The sequence below is a fragment of the Heteronotia binoei genome, chromosome 7 (genome assembly GCF_032191835.1).
Source record: "Heteronotia binoei isolate CCM8104 ecotype False Entrance Well chromosome 7, APGP_CSIRO_Hbin_v1, whole genome shotgun sequence".
NCBI lineage: Eukaryota > Metazoa > Chordata > Lepidosauria > Squamata > Gekkonidae > Heteronotia > Heteronotia binoei.
This window is the reverse complement of record NC_083229.1, coordinates 100,101,055-100,121,733: the sequence shown is the minus strand read 5'-3', so window position 1 is coordinate 100,121,733 and position 20,679 is coordinate 100,101,055. Positions and strand designations below refer to the sequence as shown.

At 40.7% G+C, this 20,679-nt stretch overlaps 1 protein-coding gene across 3 annotated transcripts in view; it reads left to right on the top strand.

Moving 5' to 3' along the window:
* MBP (myelin basic protein) overlaps positions 1–20,679 on the top strand; it is a 194,150-nt gene that overhangs the window by 32,920 nt on the left and 140,551 nt on the right. For all 3 annotated transcript variants that reach the window (XM_060244092.1, XM_060244091.1, XM_060244094.1), the window contains exon 2: positions 10,094–10,166. In XM_060244092.1, the coding sequence (XP_060100075.1) occupies positions 10,119–10,166 (48 nt within the window). In that variant the 5' untranslated portion in view covers positions 10,094–10,118. The remainder of the gene's footprint in view (positions 1–10,093; positions 10,167–20,679) is intronic.

The window sequence follows — 20,679 nt, the reverse complement described above, 5'->3', positions numbered from 1 at the left end:
TAATTTTTTAAAAAATCCAGAAAAAGGAACAAATAGGTGTGCATTAGTAGCAGATGGTCATTAAAAGATGCTTTATAGAGGTTTGTACAATGCAAGTTGGCATTTTACATGAACTAATGCAAGCACAGTATCACTGGTTGCCTGTGGTAGTTTATATTATCAACACTGTTTACAATCTTTAAATCTTTCTGCAAACACTACAAGAAGCAGTGGAGAAACTAACAAACTTTCCCTCCCATCTCTTCAGTCAACTGAGAGAAGTTCATTCACAGTCAAAACATAACTAAGGAGGATTTCACATTTTCAATTTTACCTATGCAATGAAAGAACTTTTCCTGATTCTCTTGGGGTGGGGGGAAGGTCTCTGTTTCACAGAACCTGTTTTGCAGACTTTCACCTCCAATTTAAATTCTAGAATCGAACTGCTACTCATTTTCTAACTAGAATATATAAGTCTTTATATACGTAACCATGATATCTCCTCTGCTGCAACTACTAGGTAGAAGAATTCCCACAAGTATATTCTTTTTTTCTTCAACGTAAGTGAAAGCAAATAAAATTAAACATAAAGAATACTTCTATGGATGCATGGATTGCAGCAGGGGTGTCAAACATGTGGCCTGGGGGCAGCATCAGTCCCCCAGAGGGCTCCTATCAGGCCCCTGAGCAACTGGCTGTCATCTGCTTCCTTCTCCCACTCTCTTACTTTCTTCTGCATCACAGCTTGTTGCTCAATCACTCAGGAGCTACAGAGCAAAGCCTCTGTTTTCTCCATTGGCTGAAGCGCCTCCCTTGGGGAGGAAGGGGAGAGAGGATAGCTTGCTTTGCTAGGCTCTATCAATTGCACATTAGAGCTACTGAGCCAAGCCTCTGTTCCTTCTACTGGCTGAAGCTCCTCCCCGCTCCTGATCCCTTAGGGAAGGAAGGAAAGAGCCAGAGCTTCCTTTGCCCAGTTCCCTGGATCCCATGGGAGAAACACAAAGAAAGCATCTTTAAGATCGAGTACTAATGTTTTAAGAATGTTTTTTAAAAAAACGTTTGTGCTTGTCTGTGTCCTTTATATAATCTTAAATAGGTACACACATGGCCCAGCCTAAAATGGCCCAGCCCAACAAAGTCTCTTATGTCAAATCTGGCCCTCATAAAAAATGAGTTTGACACCCTTGGATTACAGTATTTGTGTCAAAAGCTGAAACTGACAGATTACCCATTGTGTAGATACTGCTGCTGGTAACTCATATCAAATAAGTCTAACTTTCTTGTTTCCTTCTCTCACTTCTAAGGAGAGTTACATCCTTCTAACTGTGATTTAAAGACTGCAGAGGATGTAATGCCATTTAGGATGGCACAGTTGGTGATGCCAACAGTTACCATCATGGTCTCTAAATAGAAAATCTTCAAAAACTCAGGACTGCTAATTTCATGCCTAGCACTTGCTAAAATAAGCTATAAAATCTAAATTGGTTTTGCCTTTACAGTATAATTAGATAATAACCATCTCTTATGTGGTCATTAAAAGATGCTTTATAGAGGTTTGTACATTATAATTTTTTTGCACAAGTTGTGTGCTGCTTACATCCCTTATTACTTTAGAGTGAAGTGCCCTCTAGGTTGCATTTTTAATAGTGCAATCCTATGCAGAGTTGCTTCAGTCTAAATCTACTGGTTTCAGAAGACTTAAGCAGCAGTAATTCTGCAACAATAAGACAGTGTATGAATGAATAACATATTTGCCCCAGCTTTCTGGGGTATCATCATAGGGTCTTTGGAGGAAAATTAGAATACAAATATGATTAGATGAAAAATTAATATGCCCTTTTCTGAAAGGTAGTGTCATGACTCAGGGGGGTATTATCAATTGCTGCCACCACTCTGGGTCAAGGGCTTCCCTTGAGAAGGCCCAGAGTCCCCTCCCAAGCCCTTCAGGCCTCCTGTAGCTTAGGCCAAATAATAAGTGTGAGGACCAGGCAGAGTGAACGACAGCAAAAAGGTTTATTTTAGTGCAATATAAATTAACAAGGTGCATTAACCAGTAAAAGGGTGAAGGGAAAATAAACAAATGCCGTAATGCGTCTATCTCTATGGTCCCTACTCTAATACTACACTTACCCCCCTTGGGTAATGGCCTTTCCCTTTCTTCCAGCTCTCCAGGTGACAGCCTGCCTCCAGCTAAGCCTTCCAGGGAAAGAACACCCACTTTCTGGGCTTGGCCTTTATATATTCTCTTCCCAGGCCCCATCCCTCTCTGGGCCTGTTTCCCTCCAAACCCCTTGCTACCCAATCAGAGGGACAGAGGGGATCCTGAGAGATGTAGGCTTTTCCCAGTAACTCCTAAGCAGGCTTCCCTGGGGCCTGCAGGCCTCACTAGGCACAGGATCATGACAGGTAGTTTAGACAGAGAGGCAGTAAATTGCCTAAAACAGTCTTCTGAATTTATAGCTGCTTGGTAGATTTGAACTCAGGTTGTTTTTAATATCCACAGTAGCTTTCAAATATTCCTCATATATTAGATTCTGACCTTCTGATTCTTCCAAAGTCTCTTGAGTGGCAATTTGGCCTGAAAAAAGGGACTTTTCAGTTTGTTCTTGGAGGATGGAGTTGAAACAGAAATATTAATTGTTTGTCAGTTTTTAAGAGGAGTTTGGTAGATTGCTCTGCAGGCTGGTATTTGGAAATAGTGAGTTATTTCTATAATTAAGGAATAGTATGACAAGTGAAATATGTTTGCTTTGGAGAGGTTTTGTAAAGTAATTCATTTGAAAAGAAAAATACTAGAATATCTTCACAAATAGTCAATGCTTTAAGTATGAACATTATGAAACAAAATCAGTGCTCTCCCCAACACAAGCTTTTAAAAAATTAGAACTGTGTTAGCTACATTTTAGATACCTGAGACTGTCTTGTATTGCCATTGCTTTATCAGGGTTTGGTTTGGCTACTTTGACTGGGGGTGGCTCTTTAGAATCTCAGGTAAAGGAGTCTTTCACATCACCTGCTATCTAATCCTTTTAACTAGTAGTGTTGGGGATTGAATTTGAGGCTTTCTATGTGCAAACCAGATTCTTTTCTTCTGAGCCATGGCTCTCTAATCAACTGATCATGTTGTGTTGTAATGCTGTACTGTAAAGCATCTTGACAGAGTCATTGTGAGGATCTACTAGATCTAGGATTTATTTATCTAGATGATTTATTTATATCCTCTAGATAAATAAATTGTAGTAGATCTAATCAAGCTTGACTGCATTTGATTAACAAATAGTTGGCTAACGAAACACACTAACTAATATTTAGTACCATGGACAAGGTGCAGTTAGTCTTCAAAGTACCATGGGATCCTTTGAATTTATTTATGCATGTATGTGCATCGCTTGATGACTTCAAGGTTGCTGGGGCGGGGGGGAGGTTGTATTTTTTAAATGTGTGTTTGTGCTCCTGGAAGTCATGGCAACCTCTGGTGACTGACCCCTATTGGGGACATGGAGGTTATTTAGAGAGGTAGCTGAATAAAGCCTGCCCTCCTGGCTCTGGTATTCCAAGGAGGTTTCCCATCCAAGTACTTGCCAGAGCCCTCAGCTTCCATGATCTGACAAGATCGGGCTTGTCTGGGCTATCAAGATCAGTGTGACTGCAGTTTTCATTGATGTCTTGCATGTATGAATGGATCATTGTATACTGCAGACAGAACATTAGAGCCACTTCAAACACAGTAGATTTTATTGGAGGCCATCTTCACATTCAGCTGCAAGTCATCAGATGTGCAAAACTCAAGTATAAGTGACGAGATAAACATCGATATGTTAACCAGCATTCATGCCTTTTCTTTGCTTTTTGCTGAAATAGAGTAACAGCTAATTCTCCCCAATGTGAAATGCACTAAAGAGCTGTCTGTAAAAGACTTTATTTTATATTACCTTATGGTAGCTTTATGTGATTTCCTAGCGAAGGAAAAATTGTGGTTATGACTGTTATATAATTGATTTAACTTTAAAATATGACAACTGAAGGCCACTGGCTGTATAAGAATGAGCTCAGGAAGCAAACAAACTGGTTAAACTGGTTTTTGTACAGACCAGATGGCACCTTTACTTTACAAATATTTTCTTATCTCTCCTATTTATGCTTGCCTGTAGCAACAGACATTCCTCTGCTGTATACAGAAGGGGGAAAACAAATCAAGCTTGTGTACTCAACGGTAAATGAGTGACATTACAACTCTGCCTCCCCAATTGTATGTATTTATTGTATCTTTGATTTTTAAGCTTGGCTTGTCATCCATTTATTTATTGGGGTACCTTTAACTCCCTTTCTCCCTCTGAGTATGAGAAAATAATAACAATACAAGAATATAATAAATCATCACATATTATGAGAATATGAGAAATATGTTTACAATATGAGAAAATAATAAATCATCAATACAACAGCTCTACATGGATTCAACAGACTAATGCAAAAGGTAGGGGAACAGAGCAGGGAGACTGTCTCTCCACAAGGGTGGAGCAATGGCAACTGTCATTCATTTGTGACAGAAAATGTATGTTGATAATAATAATAATAAAATTTTATTTATACCCCGCCCTCCCCGCCGAGGCAGGCTCAGGACGGCTGACATAATGCATTAGACATAATGGCAAACTATGGTTAGCTTCTCTCTATGAATAATCCCAGGGAATTTTTGACTTGTGTGTGGCAGGCTGAAAAACAACTCCCACTTTTGCATCATGGTATAGATGTGTTATTATAGGTTTTTGTCTGGGGGGAGGGGGTTTAAAGGGTTAAGATTTTGTGAATATTTGACTGCACTTGTTGTATATAATTTTTAAAAGTTTAATTTAAAAAAAAAAGAATGCAGGAAAAAATCTCATAACATGAGAGACAGCACATCATAGTGGCTGGAGTCTAGAGTGGCCATTGAGACCTGGTTTCAAAAACCCACTCAGCCATGAATAGAGTTGCTAGCCTCTAGGTGGTGGCTGGAGATCACCTGGTTACAATTGATTTCCAGGTCACATAGATAATTTCACCTTGATAAAAATGGCTGCTCAGTTATACCCCACTGAAGTCCCTCCCCTACTCAAATACTGCCCTCTTCAAGCTTCACCCCCAAAATATCTACATATTTCCCAACCTGGAACTGGTGAGCCTAGTCATGAAGCTGGAGTAGATGTTCATTCTCAGCTTGTTGTGAGCACAAATAAAGGAAGGGGGAAAACTGCATGTGCTTCCCTGAGCTGTTTGGGAAAATGTAATAGGACAGGCAAGTACCTAATTTGCCAGAACCAGAAAGCTATGGTTTTACCAGAGGTCCCCAGCCTTTTTGAGCTGGTGGGCACCTTTGGACTTCTGACATAGAGTGGTCAGTGCAACCACAGGAGGTGAAGTTCCCCCCACCCCACACACACACACACACACACACACACACACACACACTGGGGAAAAGGACAGTATGGGAAAAAGGAGAGTATGAGAGAATAAAATCAACACAACAATGGAGCCGCCACAGAAATAATGTTATTTAAATCTGCACATTCCATCGATCTCCATTGGCTAATCAGAAGCCCTGCTTGGCACAAATTGTCCCTGGTCCCACCCACTTTCTAAAAAACGCTTGGTAGGCACTATGGCACCTGTGGGCAGTGCACTGAGGACCCCTGGTTTATGCTTTCCCTGCAAACCAAGATTCCAGAGCGGGAATAGTGAAAGATTGGTAAATTATGATGGTTGTAAGATCAATTATTAGCTGGCCAGGCACAAGAGGAAGAATTACCATGCAAGCCTGAGGACCCCCAGACTTATCTGTATGATGGCAAACCAGATGGTCGCTGTGTCTGAACCTAACCATTGAGAAAAGTGAAGACAATCTTGCATCCTAACATTCATTAGCACAAATGCATGGATCTTATGAATACACTCTCTTCAATTTAAGCCTCCCTTTGTTCAAGTTAGTGTTTTTTATTGGTTGCACAAATGGAAGTTTTAGCAGAAGAGGAACTGCACTCCAAAGCAGCAACTACCTAGGCTGCCCAGAACTCATTAACATCCAAACATCCTATACAGTTTGAGAGGTGGTTTTGGATGTAGAGTGGTAATGCTTCTGATGATTTAAGAGTAATACATTTCCTCTGGACTGGTAGAGACTGGAAACCAAGGAATAACATCTGGATTAATAAGTTTTAATAAAATTAGAGTTATTATTTGCAAGGCCCTGAGTTTGTGTCATAATACTGAGTAAAGCTTCCCAATGAATGAAGTTATGATCAAACGAAGCCACAGCATTTCCTGCACATTTTAGTGTATAAGTGCTATAGAAGGGTATATTTACCTGGCAAAGATACAGTATTGTAGATGAATTGGGCACAGTTCTTAACTGTAAATTAGGGAATAAATTAAGGGAACATGTGAAGAAAAACTAGAGTGGATTGTAAAAATAAAAGCTGTGTCTGTGTTCAGCTGTTGTAAAACATGGACTGTTCTGTGCTTTATATATGAATCCCATGTGGCTTGAACCTCCCCCCACCCCCCAGTCATGTCAGAACCATCTTCTCCAGCACTTTTCATTTGCCAATTTCCAGGTTCTCTCATAATGTCTCTTTCCTTTTGCAGTTCTGACATTTCTTCCATTCTTCCCTTCTTTTTTGCTTCTCTGCTGTTTGTTCAGTTGCTGATGAAGGAAAGAGTAGAGCCAAAACATATTTCCGATGGCTCCCCATTGAGTCATCTCTGTGCTGGATGCTGTATATGTCAACTTGTGTGCTAAGTATAAATTGTAAATTGGTTCACTGCGTGCAACTCAACATTTTTTTTACTGAAAAGGGAAAGTTCCAAGTTTAATTATATATACATATGTTTGGATTTTAATTTGATTTACATCTTGAAATACTCATTTCCCCCACTCAAACATAAAATTATAGAATTTGTTCTCAGCAAAATGCTGTCTCATCCAAACTAAAATTCCTCAAATGATTTAAGACGTTATGTTTCTATGACTAACTGGAATACATTGAGAGAATAGAAGGCAAGCTGTGTGACCCTGAGTTGGGTATTAGTTATAGAAACAAATAGGTTCAGTTTGTAGCTGACTTTGGTATTGGCTTTGTAATAGGTTGTTATACAGTATGTCAGATGCATACATTTCTTAATTACTTTGAAAGAGATACATCATTTGACTTTTTTTTTGGTTGAAAAAAACTTTAAAACAATCTATCATGCTTCTATATGTAAGCATTGAGCTGGCTTGTGACAAATGCTTGTATCTACAGACAGATATACAAAGTGAAGAGAAGCAAGTTACAGTTTATTAGTGGGCAAATTATATTAATCAGCTGTACTGCCATTTAGTATTTTGCTTTTGAGAAGCAATGGAATTCAGCGATTCACTAATGCATCTTTAGAATTTGCTCTTTTGATGGCTTGTGCAATTAATAATTAATTGAAACTGTTCCATTTGAAAGTGAACATCCTATAGCTGTTTGAAATCACATTTTGAATGAGTCACTCAAGAGGTAGCTGAAGCTCTCAGAAGCAGGCTGTGCATTAGATGGCAACAAATATGGATGGGCCTCCATTTGTACCCTATATTAGGCTCTACAGTCAATTCCCAAATACATTTGTGCTGTATGGATGGGAACTGCTCCTGTATTTGTTCATTAGGGAACTTTAATTCACTCCTTGACAAGACTTTTGTTACTAAAGTGGATGGAGCTGTAAACAGTCACTCCCTTTGATTTGGTCTGTTTGGTTTGTCATTCTTAATAACCCACGTTGTCCTTTGAATAGAAGTAGACCTTGGTTTAAATCCAGTCTCCTCAGAAATTCACAGCTTGGCCTTGGGTGTTGTCACTCTCTCCTTACCAAAAAATGAGAACAGCAAGGTAAATCTAATACAACAATTCAGGAGTAAGTCACTGTACAGAATGATTGGGAAGTAAACCTAATCAGATATATTTGCAATGCCAAATCTAAACAGTACCAAAGTAAGGTGCTTGAGTCATGTCTCAATAAAGAGTCTGTGCTCCTACAGAAATACCTATCCAATTTGCACTCAAGAGGGTCAGAGGAACAGTTTGGTTTGTGAATCAATGGAGGCACTGAGACTGTCTTCTCTGAGGGCTCCTAATCTCCTAAAACTGGCATTCTGTGTGTGTTTCACTATCAAGTTATAGCTGACTTTCAGTGACCCTGTAGGGTTTTCAAGGCAAGAGACCTTCAGAGGTGCCTTGCCTTTGCCTGCCTTTGTGTTACTACCCTGATATGCCTTGAAGTCTCCCATCCAAATACGAGCCAGGGACAACCCTGCATAGCTTCTGAAATCCACTGAGATTGGTATAGCCTGGAGTGTCCAAATATGTGTGCTTATTCATGTCATTTAATAATAATATATGGTCTTGTTTCACCTTAGTGAGGACCTTAGGATAAATTTTTGGGACAGTGTTGAAATTGTTAAATGTCATGTGTGATAAACATAGTCAACATGATTAAATATTATTGCATGCAACACCCCCACACACACCCACACACCTGTTTTTCCTTTTAAACCAAAAATGTGAGGAAAGTAATCAGTTGGCTGCAACCCGTGCCATTTAGTACTCTCCCACAGATTAGAGTGTTTTTGCTTTATCACTGTTTCAGCCCTAAAATATGGACCATTAACTAATTACCATATGTGTCACTTCTTTTAATGACTTGCAGCTGCCATCAAGTAAGCTGCCTTATGCTTAGTCAGAACATTCATCAGTCTAAGTCAGTATATTCAGTTCTGCTTCCTATGGACTCAAGAGATGAAAAACAGAACTTGGGATTTCTGGCAAGTAAGGCATGTGCTCTTTCACTGAGCCATGGCCCCTTCCCAGTAGAGAATATAGGATGTAAAGATAAGGTAGTACCTAAAATTTAATGACAGCTTGTGCAAATGTATAACTAATTTTTTGGAAAAAAGAAGAAGAATGGAATGCAAAATTAAAAAATGGCAACTGTTTAGGACTGTGTATAATGACTGGGTTTTGTGTTTGTAAAGTAAGAATGGCTTTTAAGATTATGTGTAATTCTGAGAACTTCCTAAAAGAATCAAGCTAACCCTGGATGAGATGTCTCACCACATGGATAGCTTGATTATCTGTTACATCTTGCCAAGCAGTAAAGAGGATTCTGAGACACATAAGGTATGTTCAGATGAGCAGTTAGGTCTGCCATAGCCACCCCTCCCCTTCAGATTAAATGGACATGATCACATGCACACTCTGGCGCACATGACCCACGCATCCTTGCATCATGGTATGACGACTCCCAGACAGATTAAATAGCCACCAGCAGATTCCTGGTGGCTACCTCTGAAGTATTTCCATGGCAGGTTTCCATTGAAATGCATGGGTAGTGTGATCATTCCATTCTGTTTCTGGCATATCCTTCCCCCCCCCCCTCCAAGGAGTGGTTGTGTGCTTGTCCACTCCTGCACATGCACAATGGGATTTAAAAAAAAATAAACCTATTCCCCATGACTTTGAGATTGCAGTGCATTGCCAATTGGCCAACCACAAGCCCACAGTGCTTTGATGCAGACTTAGCCACTGACATCTGATCAGTGGGAGGCAGTGCAAATTTGAGCAGCTTTTCCAGACCTGGGATGCTTCCTTGGCAACCTGCTGGTCTGATTGCACCTCTAGTGCATTTGTTAAAATGTGTCATGAAATAATACTCTGTATGGGTGCCTAGTCTGACTCAGAAGACATTTTATATTAAAATACATTTGAACCTGTGTCCAGTATTTTCTATTTCATTTGAAAAACTCAGCCCCTAACCTCTAGAAGCCATATACAGCATCTGTTACAGTTCTGAGATATCCTCACATTTTCAAGCATATCATAATATCCAAAAGGGGTAGAATCTTGATTTTAAAATAATCAAAACTAACTTTATTGGGATGCCAATTCAGCATGCAGTTTTATAGCCTCACAAATACATTTAATGAATGCTTACATTTAGGTGGTAAACTCTCACATATCTCTTTTGTTAGTGTCCACCAAATTCAGGAAGCTGTGCTTGGCTGTCTCACTTTGGAATAATGACTTTTCTAACACTTATTCTTTCACTATTATAGTGCTTGAAGAAACCTGAGGATCACCATGGGGAATCATGTTGGAAAACGTGACCAGAGTGCTGAGAAGCTAAAGGTAAGATGATTTGCTAGAAGCTGTGTTAGTAGGCTGGGGCAGGACTCAGGAGGTGCATCATATAAATAAATAAATGGAAATATTTGCAGACATTCCATTACTTGATGCTGAATGCTACAAAAATGCATGGTTGGTACAAGTTTGATAGATGTGGTTTCTTTCTTTTTGCTGTACAGAGACAGGATGTGACAAATGTTTCTCCTGCCATACAGTTTTTTGAGTTCAAGAGTATCCTTTGTTCTGGAAATGGATATAACATTTGCTGCTAGTTATACTATTATTTTGATGGAATTTGGGCCTGGTAGAGATTGGTGGCATGAGAAATTTTGGACAACACTGAAAAACCTACTTTGGAATGAGAGCAATACTTCATAAGAAGGTTTTACTCCTTCAAAATGTGTAGCATGACAATTTTAGATTAGACAATCTTCTGCATAGATAGTGACAAGTGAGGGAACCTCAAGGACTTGCAGGTGGTATCTCATTTCCCTTTCCCCACTATTTCCTCTTTCCGTTCTTTGAAAGCTCCCACAGTCTCTCCCCCTTTCCTTGCTTTTTTCTTTTTTCCACTCCCCAGCCAACCTATTGATATCTGTCCCTGTCCTCTGCTTTCCCTCCTTCCCTCTGCTTGGAAGCTCCTACCTAGAAACACTATGGCTGAGGTGTGCAGTGATGTTTGGTGATGGCACACTAGACAACGTACTCATGGAAACTAAGGAGAAAAAGAAGACCATGCTATCAAAATCTGGTGCTAGGTCAAAGCCCTTGTATTCCTTTTGTAACTATAGGTCTTCCCTACAAAGCAGGGATTGGAAGGACTTCAGAAATTCCCATGCCCAGGAATATTGGTCCAATTCCAGCAGAGACTTTTCTCAGACAACAAGCAGGATATGAACAAACCCAATAAAAAACCAACAGCATGACTATCTGATTGGTGTAGGCTTCCCAACCCTCCTGCCCTGGCGGGGGACCCAAGGATTTCCACCCTCTTCCCCCTCTCCCCCAAAAAAACGGAAGTGGAGGGAGGGGGGAAACGGCGCTGGGGAGCATGGTGAGCCGCCGCATCCCGGAGCCAGCGAGGCTGCCGCGCGGCTGCCGCCCCCTCCCTGCCCACCGCAGCTGCTCCTCCGAGATGAGCCCAGGTTGAGCCCATCTCGGAGGAGCAGCCAAGAGGCGGCAGCAGCGCAGGGGAGAGCGAGGCAGGCCAGGAGCATGGCGAGCCGTGAATCTGGGCCCTTCTAGGACCCGGACTCGCTGCTCGCCACGCCCCCGGCCCGCCTCCGATTCCACCCCAGAGGCGGAGCAGAGCCGGCAAGGCCGCCGTGCCGCTGCCGCCTCTTCTCCGCTCGCCGTGGCTGCTCCTCCGAGATGGGCTCAGGCTCCACCCACCTGAGCCCATTTTGTAGGAGCAGCCACGGCGAGCGGAGAAGAGGCGGCAGCGGCCTCGCCCGCTCCGAGACGGGGCAGCTCGCCACGCTCCCCGGCGCCATTTCCCCCCTCCCCCCTAGCTCCACCCCAGTGTCTCCTGGCTCCACCTCCAAAGTCCCCAGATATTTCTGGGGTTGGACTTGGGAACCCTAGATTGGTGGACACCTTCAAACCTTTATCCAGGCTTGGAAGAGGTCAGCTTCAGATCAGTGGGTACTGACAATAATCAGAGATGGATATGGGACAGAGTTTTCTTCCATTCTTCCACATAGTTTTATGTCCTCTCCAGTTCCCAGATTGGAACAGTGGTGTCAACTGCTGGTGCAAGCCATTCATCACCTGACACAGATTGGAGTCATAGAGCAGGTTCCTCCAAGTCAATGTTTCAAGGGTGTCTGCTCATGCCTGTTTTTGGTTCCAAAGAGTTCAGGGAATTGGAGAGTGATTTTGAATTTAAGGATTTTCTGATGTCAACCTCTGATCAAGCCACACTGTTCAAGAATTACACTTGCATTAGTGCATGCATAAAGTCATGAACATCCAGTTTATAGGCTGTGTTTGTTTGTTAAGAATGAACTCACAAAAAGATCCCTTGTCTGATTTACAAGTGTTAAAATGCTTATAATTGCTTCATTTCTTGACTTGTATTTTACTGAAAGTATCTTTTGGGATGTATTTTTGTCCTTCTGTTTTCTTAGGAAGTGAAATTACTCAGGATTTAGGGGAAGTAAATTTAGGGATTTTTTTGTTTCCAGTTATTGCACATTTTGTGACACCAGTGTTGGGAAAAACTGACTGAAATCCCCTGAAAAGAATTTTGTATATTGTCACAACACTTCTGGCTATTTTGTAGAGGTAAGAAAAAAATAAAAGAGTACTAGCCAAGTATTTTTATATTAATTTGACAGAAGGAGCTTGGAGGCCTTTTAGGAAATGTGGGGAATAGCTTGGAATGGTTACATCTCAGAAATGATCTGTACATTCAGTAAAAACATGTAGTGTAATACCTTTGCAACCACTTTGTGATATATAATGGCAGTCACATCATTGCACTCATGCAAAAATTTCTTAGAAATCTACCTTGAAAATCAAAAACTGCAATGCAAGCTGGAAGACTGGGCTTGAACATGTTAGCTTTCCATAGAAAGGAAGCTTTTGACATGCAAAGGATATGACATGCATATCTTTTGCCTGTATTCAAAATCCACGAACCTTGTACTTGTATACGTCTTCTAAATGTGAGAGCAGCCTTAATGCTTTAGATTTATTTAATTTATTTATTTTTATTTATTTATATTTCGACTTATATCCCGCCCTTCCCACCGAAGTGGCTCATTTGTATGCTAACTTTCCACCCAAGTAGGGTCTCAAGGCAGTGAAAAGAAGGATATGAGTGGTGAACAGAAAGTTTCAATATCATTTACTGTGCCTATGAAATCTTGAATTGTATGAACAGCTATGCTTGCCTAAAAACAGTTATCCTATATATATTTATAGTAAAACATTTTCATAGCCTAGGCTTGAAAACCTATTTTAATTTGATCTCTAAGACTGAGATATTTAATATCTCCCTACCTATCCCCATAAAACAAAAAGTTTGCTATTCATTTGTAATGTAAGATTTTTCATTTGTCCTAGTTGAGGAGTTAAGGGGGGGGGGGAAGTGAGAGGTTGGGAGGAAAGCGTAATAGTGAAGAATTAATTAGGTTCTTTAGACATAGGATACTAGAAGGTCATAAAGACAGCCTCCAAATAATTCTTCTGGATGATTAGGTGATACTGACCATAGTAGATAAACAAGAGGGCTCAAATGTTGTATTTCATCTTTAACTGTTTCATTTCTCTCTTTTTTCTCCCTTTTGAAGATGAGTAAGTTTTCACATACAGTAAAATAACATCATGACCAACATGTCTGGCTTTGGGTTTTTGGGGGTTTTTTTTAAGAGTTAAGCAAAACAAAGGAAGAGTAGTTCTTGGATTGTGGCTTCAAAACTAGACTATGGCTGCTTCCACACAGAGTTTTGTTCTGGTTTGTCATCCAAAGTGGAGAGGGGTATTTTTTTTGGAGCCTACATACATCACCATCCCCTAGTTGTCCACTTTCTAAGCTTTGTCTTGTTTTGCTCTGATATTTCTCAAACATCTTTTTTTTTGGAGGGGGTGGAATCTGAGTCAAATCATATTTGTGTAATGTATAGATGAAAAGATACATTTAAAAAAAAGGAAAGAAGGTTTTTTTTGGGGGGGAGGAGGATTTGTCACTCAAAAACAACTGCCCCCAAGAGGCTCCGAATCATGACAGAGAGTGCTTGGTTGCAGTGTTTCATTCAAACATACAAACAGTGTTTTAAAACCCTGGGGTGAAGATCTGCTTATACACACTTGCCAAAGGAGGCAAAAAAAGGAAGGGAAGGTTCACGCTTCCCAACTGGATTGAGTTTACAACAGGGGAGTTCAGACATCCAGAAATGTGGGGTCAAAGTGCTGATATCCCTAAAGACTGGACTTTCCCTGGTATCAAATCAATTCAACGATGGGTCAGAACGGGTTACCAATGACTGGGGAACAGAATCAACATCAGTTCAAACTGCTCATCTGACTGCAGCCCTAGATTGCTCTGGTGTTATGACAGTTTTCATTTTTAAAGTAACTTTCTAGACCTTTCCAGTGTGGAAATACTTCTGCTACAAAACAGGGTAGAGACTTTGCAATGAAAGGTGGGAATTCAAAGCAACCTCTATATTACGGCAATAGAACTTTATAGTACTATAGCGATCTAGCAGATATTTCTTTTAAAAGCAAAAAAAAAAAAATGCTCTGACAGGGAAGAGGGAAAACTTGGAAAGTGATGGCAAATTCATGTGTGTACATTCCATTCCCGTGTTAATGCCTCTGTATTTGTGACAAGAAAAAAAAAACACACCAGAAAACACAAGATAACTCCCTTACTGAATGAAAACTATATGCTGAGCAAAAAAATATAGAAAAATGATCAATCTGTATTACAAAAAAAGTAAATGTTATAATGTAATCCGGTTCCAATAATTGCAATTGGTATCCATATACAAAAATACCAAAATACAATACAAATCCAGGCTGCACAATGTGCACAATGTTCAGCACCCAAATTTATATGAATATAAATTCTTCAGATGTGCATAAAGGTAGGTTCTCAATGGAATTTTGATTGTTATGCTTCCCATTTCAATAAGTAGATGCACATGTAAACAACCTGAAAATTAATCAACAACATAGGTAAACATACTTCAAAAGAGCAGAAAATTGAGACTTGTGGGTATAGTCTGTGATTCAGAATAACACAGAATGTCTTCTTAGCTGTACTATTTAACATATAACCTGACTTTGTCAAAGTTGCTTGTCCTGTATTTTTCTTTCTGTACCTTTAGAGAGAATGTGTGTGTGTTTGTATGTGTGTTTGTGTGTGTGTGTGTGTGAGAGAGAGAGAGAGAGAGAGTACCTTGCTGATCCCAATGGGACCTCAGAAACAACAGCAGTATCTTCAGTATTCTTGTTTTTAGCTGACATATTGCTCTATTTCATGCTGTCAAACCAGAAGCACCATATTCAGACATCACACTGTGATTTGATCACATCCCAGTTAGTTAAACCATCTTAGGGCCAAAGTACATATTATATTTTGTTGGCCAATAAGGTTGAGGCTTCTGGATCTCATTTGCTTGGAATGTCGTTTTAAAGATGGGCAGGAACCCAGTTCTGCTTGGAATTTCACTGTGGGGTCCCTGTTTTCCCCTCCCTTCTGTTTTCTGGAGCTGAAATGTGGGGAGTATTTTGAAAACATGCAGCCCCAAAGTTATGGATATAGCTTCCTGCTGAGGGCCTCTTTGCTTGGAGAAAACAGTGCAGGCCGAAAGGCAGGAGCCCATCTTCTCCCCCCTTCTCCCATTCCTCAGTTACAAACAGAAATGGGGATAGATCCAAGTGGGCAGCCGTGTTGGTCTGAAGTAGCTGAACAAAGCGGGAGTCAGGTTGCACCTTTAAGACCAACCAAGTTTTATTCAGAACGTAAGCTTTTGTGTGCTCTCTAAGCACACTTCATCAGACAAGGGGATCAGGTATTGATCTGATGAAGTGTGCTTAGAGAGCACACGAAAGCTTATACTCTGAATAAAACTTGGTTGGTCTTAAAGGTGCAACTTGACTCCTGCTTTGTTCAAAAAGAAATGGGGTCCTGCCACTTTTTAAAATAACATTATCTGCAGCAGCTTTGTGGCTGCAGGGAAAGCGAACTGGATCCAGGGAACCCCAGTCCAATTCACCATAAACTGCAATGTGTAGTTTAGCCCTTATAAAAGGAATGGAGTAAAATCAGTCCAACTCATGGGAGGGGGGGGGTTGTTGGTTATGACTCTTCTCTGGACGTTGTAATAAAGGTATTGTTGCATGAGCTGAAGAAGCAATGCCGTAAGTTGAAGATGTTCATTCATAGTTCAAATACATAAACATAGGAAGTGTCAGTTCTCTTAAAAATGATTAAAACAGGTTAGAATACTTTTCTTTGGAACATGCTGGACATCTGTCTGCGGTTAGCCAACTTTGTTACTACAGAAGCCGATGGGAAAACAGAACTGTAACCCTACCTGAATGTAACAAGACTGAATTTGTATTTCAGTTCTTGCCTCAGCCATATTTTTTTCCAGCCAGTTTTTCAAGAGCTACAGAAAATAGCTTTGAAATCCCATTAAGACTTCTTCAAATAGGAGCTCGATTATGTTAAAGAGCACAGGGTTTGGCAAATAATGATTTCTTGCTCTCTGCTTTTTGTAAAGTGCTCTTGAATTGTTTTTGTATTTGAAGGAGTTGAGGCGCTTAAGATAAAAAAACGTGTTTTGCCAGAGTTGTACTGCTGATAAGTTCCCATCAGTCCGTGTTTGATAATTGTACTGAAAATAATTAAGTCCAGTGCTGAAACAGATGTTTATGCAAGACAGGAAGCGGTAGTCACAGTTTTCTTGCGGCTTTGGGTAGCAAAGCTGGTGTAAAAGACAAAGAGGAAACAATCAAATTTTGTCTTCAGTATTCCTCCTCCTTCTCAGATAAGCACCATGCATCAAGTACTGAAAGGCCTAAAGTTGCCTGCAGAAAATTAAATGAATCACTTTAATGACAGACTGAAAAGGTCTAAGCTTTATTTTCCTCAAACTGGTAACACATATGTCATACATTTAAACACAAAAGCTTGAATCCTGTGAAGTTAGAGTGCAGGAATGCTTGTAAATGTGGTTTTTCTCCTATCCTTTAAAGTCTGATGCTAGAGGTTGCAGAAGCCACATGGGGGGAAAGCTACATGGCCTGCATGGGGACTGCAGTGAGGATGGGGAACTGTCTTCCCCTTCCTCTCTGATCATTGCTGTTTCTCCTGGTGCAAGAGCTTCCTATTTGTGGAAGAATACTGTTTATATGGCTCTCCTCCATACTGCAGCCCCCTGAGTTGCATGGATGGGAGAGTTTGGGAGGGTTTGTGTGGACGCCACAGCTATACCATCAACTCTTTAGTATATATATAAGTCAGTTTTTTAAAATAGTAGATTTGAGATCTTTATCTTCTTTTTAATTCCATGAGCTGCCCTTGAGGAACTTTGTGATACTACATTTCATTGTTCTCCTGGAACACAATTCTAGCTAACTGTGCTGACATTCCATAGCAAGGGTGATACATCAGTGGCTTATAGAACACAGTTCACTGAGCATTTGAAAGAAGAAAATAGAAATAAAATAAATAGGAGTCCTGATGCCTATGGGTGCTTAATAGGCATGCTCCCTTTCCTTCCTTCTCCATGTTCAGTCACATGCTGGAAACCAAGTGGCAATAGTAAGTCCCCCATAAGAAGGAGGGGGGGGGACAACAATGTTTCTGCTTAGGTTTGCCTAGTCTTGCCTGGCTTCCTGACTTTTCTTACTGAAATGCCAGAGCATCCTCGTGCAACGTGCCCGGTGCGATTACACCACTTCCAGGTGACATCATCACCCTGGACACATTGGGTGCCAATAGAGCTTTTTGGGGACAGCCCCCCCCCCCCCAGGCAATCCTGTGCTTGGAGAAGCAGAAGCAGCCAGGGCTATTGCTGTGAGTTGCAGAGTTTGAGACTTATGGAGAAAATTAGAAGTGTATTAATAGTGCCCAAGAGGTGATTTTTGTGTAGAGTGAAACTGAAGAAGCATTGTGTATAAAGTGTCAAGAAGGGAGAAACTGCGACAGTGAGTGATGCATCACTTGTGGCTTTTCAGCATTTGAAGGCTTGAAGCCTTTTCTTGAGTAATAGTGGCCACTTCATATTCCATAGCTTTGTAAATCAAATCAAGATTGCCACAATTATTGTTGTAGACATCCGTTTGTCTATACTTTCATGTGACCCATTTTAATCATAATAATTGTTGAAAGACATATTTGTACAGCAATATAGAGGATAGGATTTGATAGGCCAATAGGCTGTTCATCTTCTTTAATGCAACTGTAAGCCTAGTGTTTACAGAGATCTTAGTTTATAACTAGGCAAACAGCAGTGTTGCTCTAAAGTGTTTCTGTGAGTCATATACCAAAGGAGAATTAAAGCATTTCTGAGGATAGAGGTTGCTGGAGTGACCACGTTCCTGGAGAACCATATGTGGATGCTGAACAGACCTTACAAAGAAGAAGAAAATATTGGATTTATATCCCGCCCTCCACTCCGAAGAGTCTCAGAGCGGCTCACGATCTCCTTTACCTTCCTCCCCCACAACAGACACCCTGTGAGGTGGGTGAGGCTGAGAGGGCTCTCACAGCAGCTGGCTTTTCAAGGACAACCTCTGCCAGAGCTATGGCTGACCCAAGGCCATGCTAGCAGGTGCAAGTGGAGGAGTGGGGAATCAAACCCGGTTCTCCCAGATAAGAGTCCGCACATTTAACCACTACACCAAACTGGCTACACCAAATATGTTTCATATGGAATCTGCTTGTGTGTTTCCTTATTAGTGTAACAACTTCATTTTTCAACCAGAAACAAAATTGAGCAAGCTAGATATTAACATTGGCATATTGACATGAGATCATACAAACACTTATCTTTTGGACCACAGAAGAAATATCTCCTTAAGAGTAGAAGAGCAGTGCTTAGGCAGTGGATTTGAAATGCAGCTGAATGTAAGGAGAGGAATCTCTTCTCCTTTTGGGTGTAGCTTGAGTAGCCACATTACTGAGTATGCTAAAGTGCTGGACCTCAGCCAAACTACAATCTGGTAATCTGAAAGGGAGAGTTACCAGTTGTGACATCATTTTGGATTGTCAGTTCTAATCAAAGAGCCCTCTTTGGCCGCCTACGTGCACATTACATCGTTTATTAATGAAGCTAAAATTCTTTTAAAGCACACATTTTAAACAGTGAATTATGAAGTAAAGTCACATGAGTCTTTACTAGGTTAAAAACAACAACATTAACACTGGACCATCCCCCCCCCAGATGTGTTTTACTGACTTGTATCATATCCCCATTGCTTTGAATATGCCGCATTATGAATTCGTCATTCTTATATATACTGCGGCATTTCAGATCATTCATTCATGAAATTCTGATTGTATGCTTGGAGAAACCTGATTCTGCAGGCTCCATATTTTATGAAACATAATTTCCTCTAAATTTGTGCATATTTTGCCAAATTTGATAAATTGTAATGAGCTATGCAGAATGACTAACAGGTCCACTGCATGTCACAAGAATGGCTTTTCCACATGAGGGCAGCCTAGACCTAGTTTTTTGGCTCTCCACTTTTGAGGTGCTTTATTGTAGGGCCAAGTAAGTCTGACCATCTCTTAGTTATATTTCAGGAGATTTGAACAATGTACTTTTAATTCACTTCAACTGCAAAGGCTTCCTAGATCAAAGTTTCAGATATTTTGAGGCAGTCTACCTTTATATGTATACATATATCTCCGTATGTATATGTGTGTGTGTGTGTGTGTGTGTGTATATATATATATATATATATATATGGCACTTACCACATCCTGTGGTAATATCATCTCGGTGTATTTCAGAAGTGTCTCTAGATGTTCCCTTGCTAGCAATCATAGTGCTTCAGAGGAACATCAAAGCACCTGAGACTGAACAATGTTGAAATAGTGTATTTTGTGAGAGAGACACTTCTGAAATATGAAGCATGTATATAAATTGGATTTCTTTTAGCTTTAAAATTCAGAGCAAATTTTAGATTCCAAAATGAGACACAATGGCTGGGTCCAGACAGGCAGTTTAAACTGACACAGGGAGGGCTCACAGACCGATTTCAAAAATCAAGTTCAAACGCACACATCTGCTGCCCATCCAGCTCTTGTACTCATCTCATCTCCTGGCATCTCTGAGGTGGCTCAAAGAGCTATCACTTGGAAAGTGGTAGCAAATTTGTCTGCTGCATGCCATCCACCTTTCCAGGCATCTGAATGTGGGAGCGTGCAAGCGACATGGATTGACGATGTGAACCCACCAATCCTCTCTAGGTGCTCACTGGTATTTTTTTTAAAAAACCTGCCCAGAGCACATGAGCACATAAGTGCATGACTACTAAAAACGTGTGGGGGGAAAAGAAACCCAAACCATGCCAAGGGGATGGTATGCAACAGCCATCTGACCTCACCAAAGCACCTCCTGTGTGGGAAATGGGTGATTTATTTTGGAGCATCTGATCAGGATTTGGCTGCTCCATTTTGAACCAGCCCAATTTGAGATGCTTCCAGTGCACCTGAAGCTGCCAGATTGGACCCAGCCAATATGTCCTTCACGTTAAAAAAAACTTTAGGTTATGTTTAGTTAAATTCTCCCTCGGTTTTGTTTATAGAGAATATTCTTTCTTTGGATCTTTTTGTTCATCAAAAATTCTATGTTGTTACTATAGGTTAAAATCTAGAGTTACCAGGTCCTACCTGGTTTTCACCAGGGAAGTTCTTATATGTGTGCGTTGCATGCACTGCACGATTATGTCACCCAGAGGTGACATAATCATGCTGGGCACATTGGACACTGTCAGAGGTCTTTGGGGGTGGGGATCCCCCACTGGCCAATCCTGTGCTGGTGGG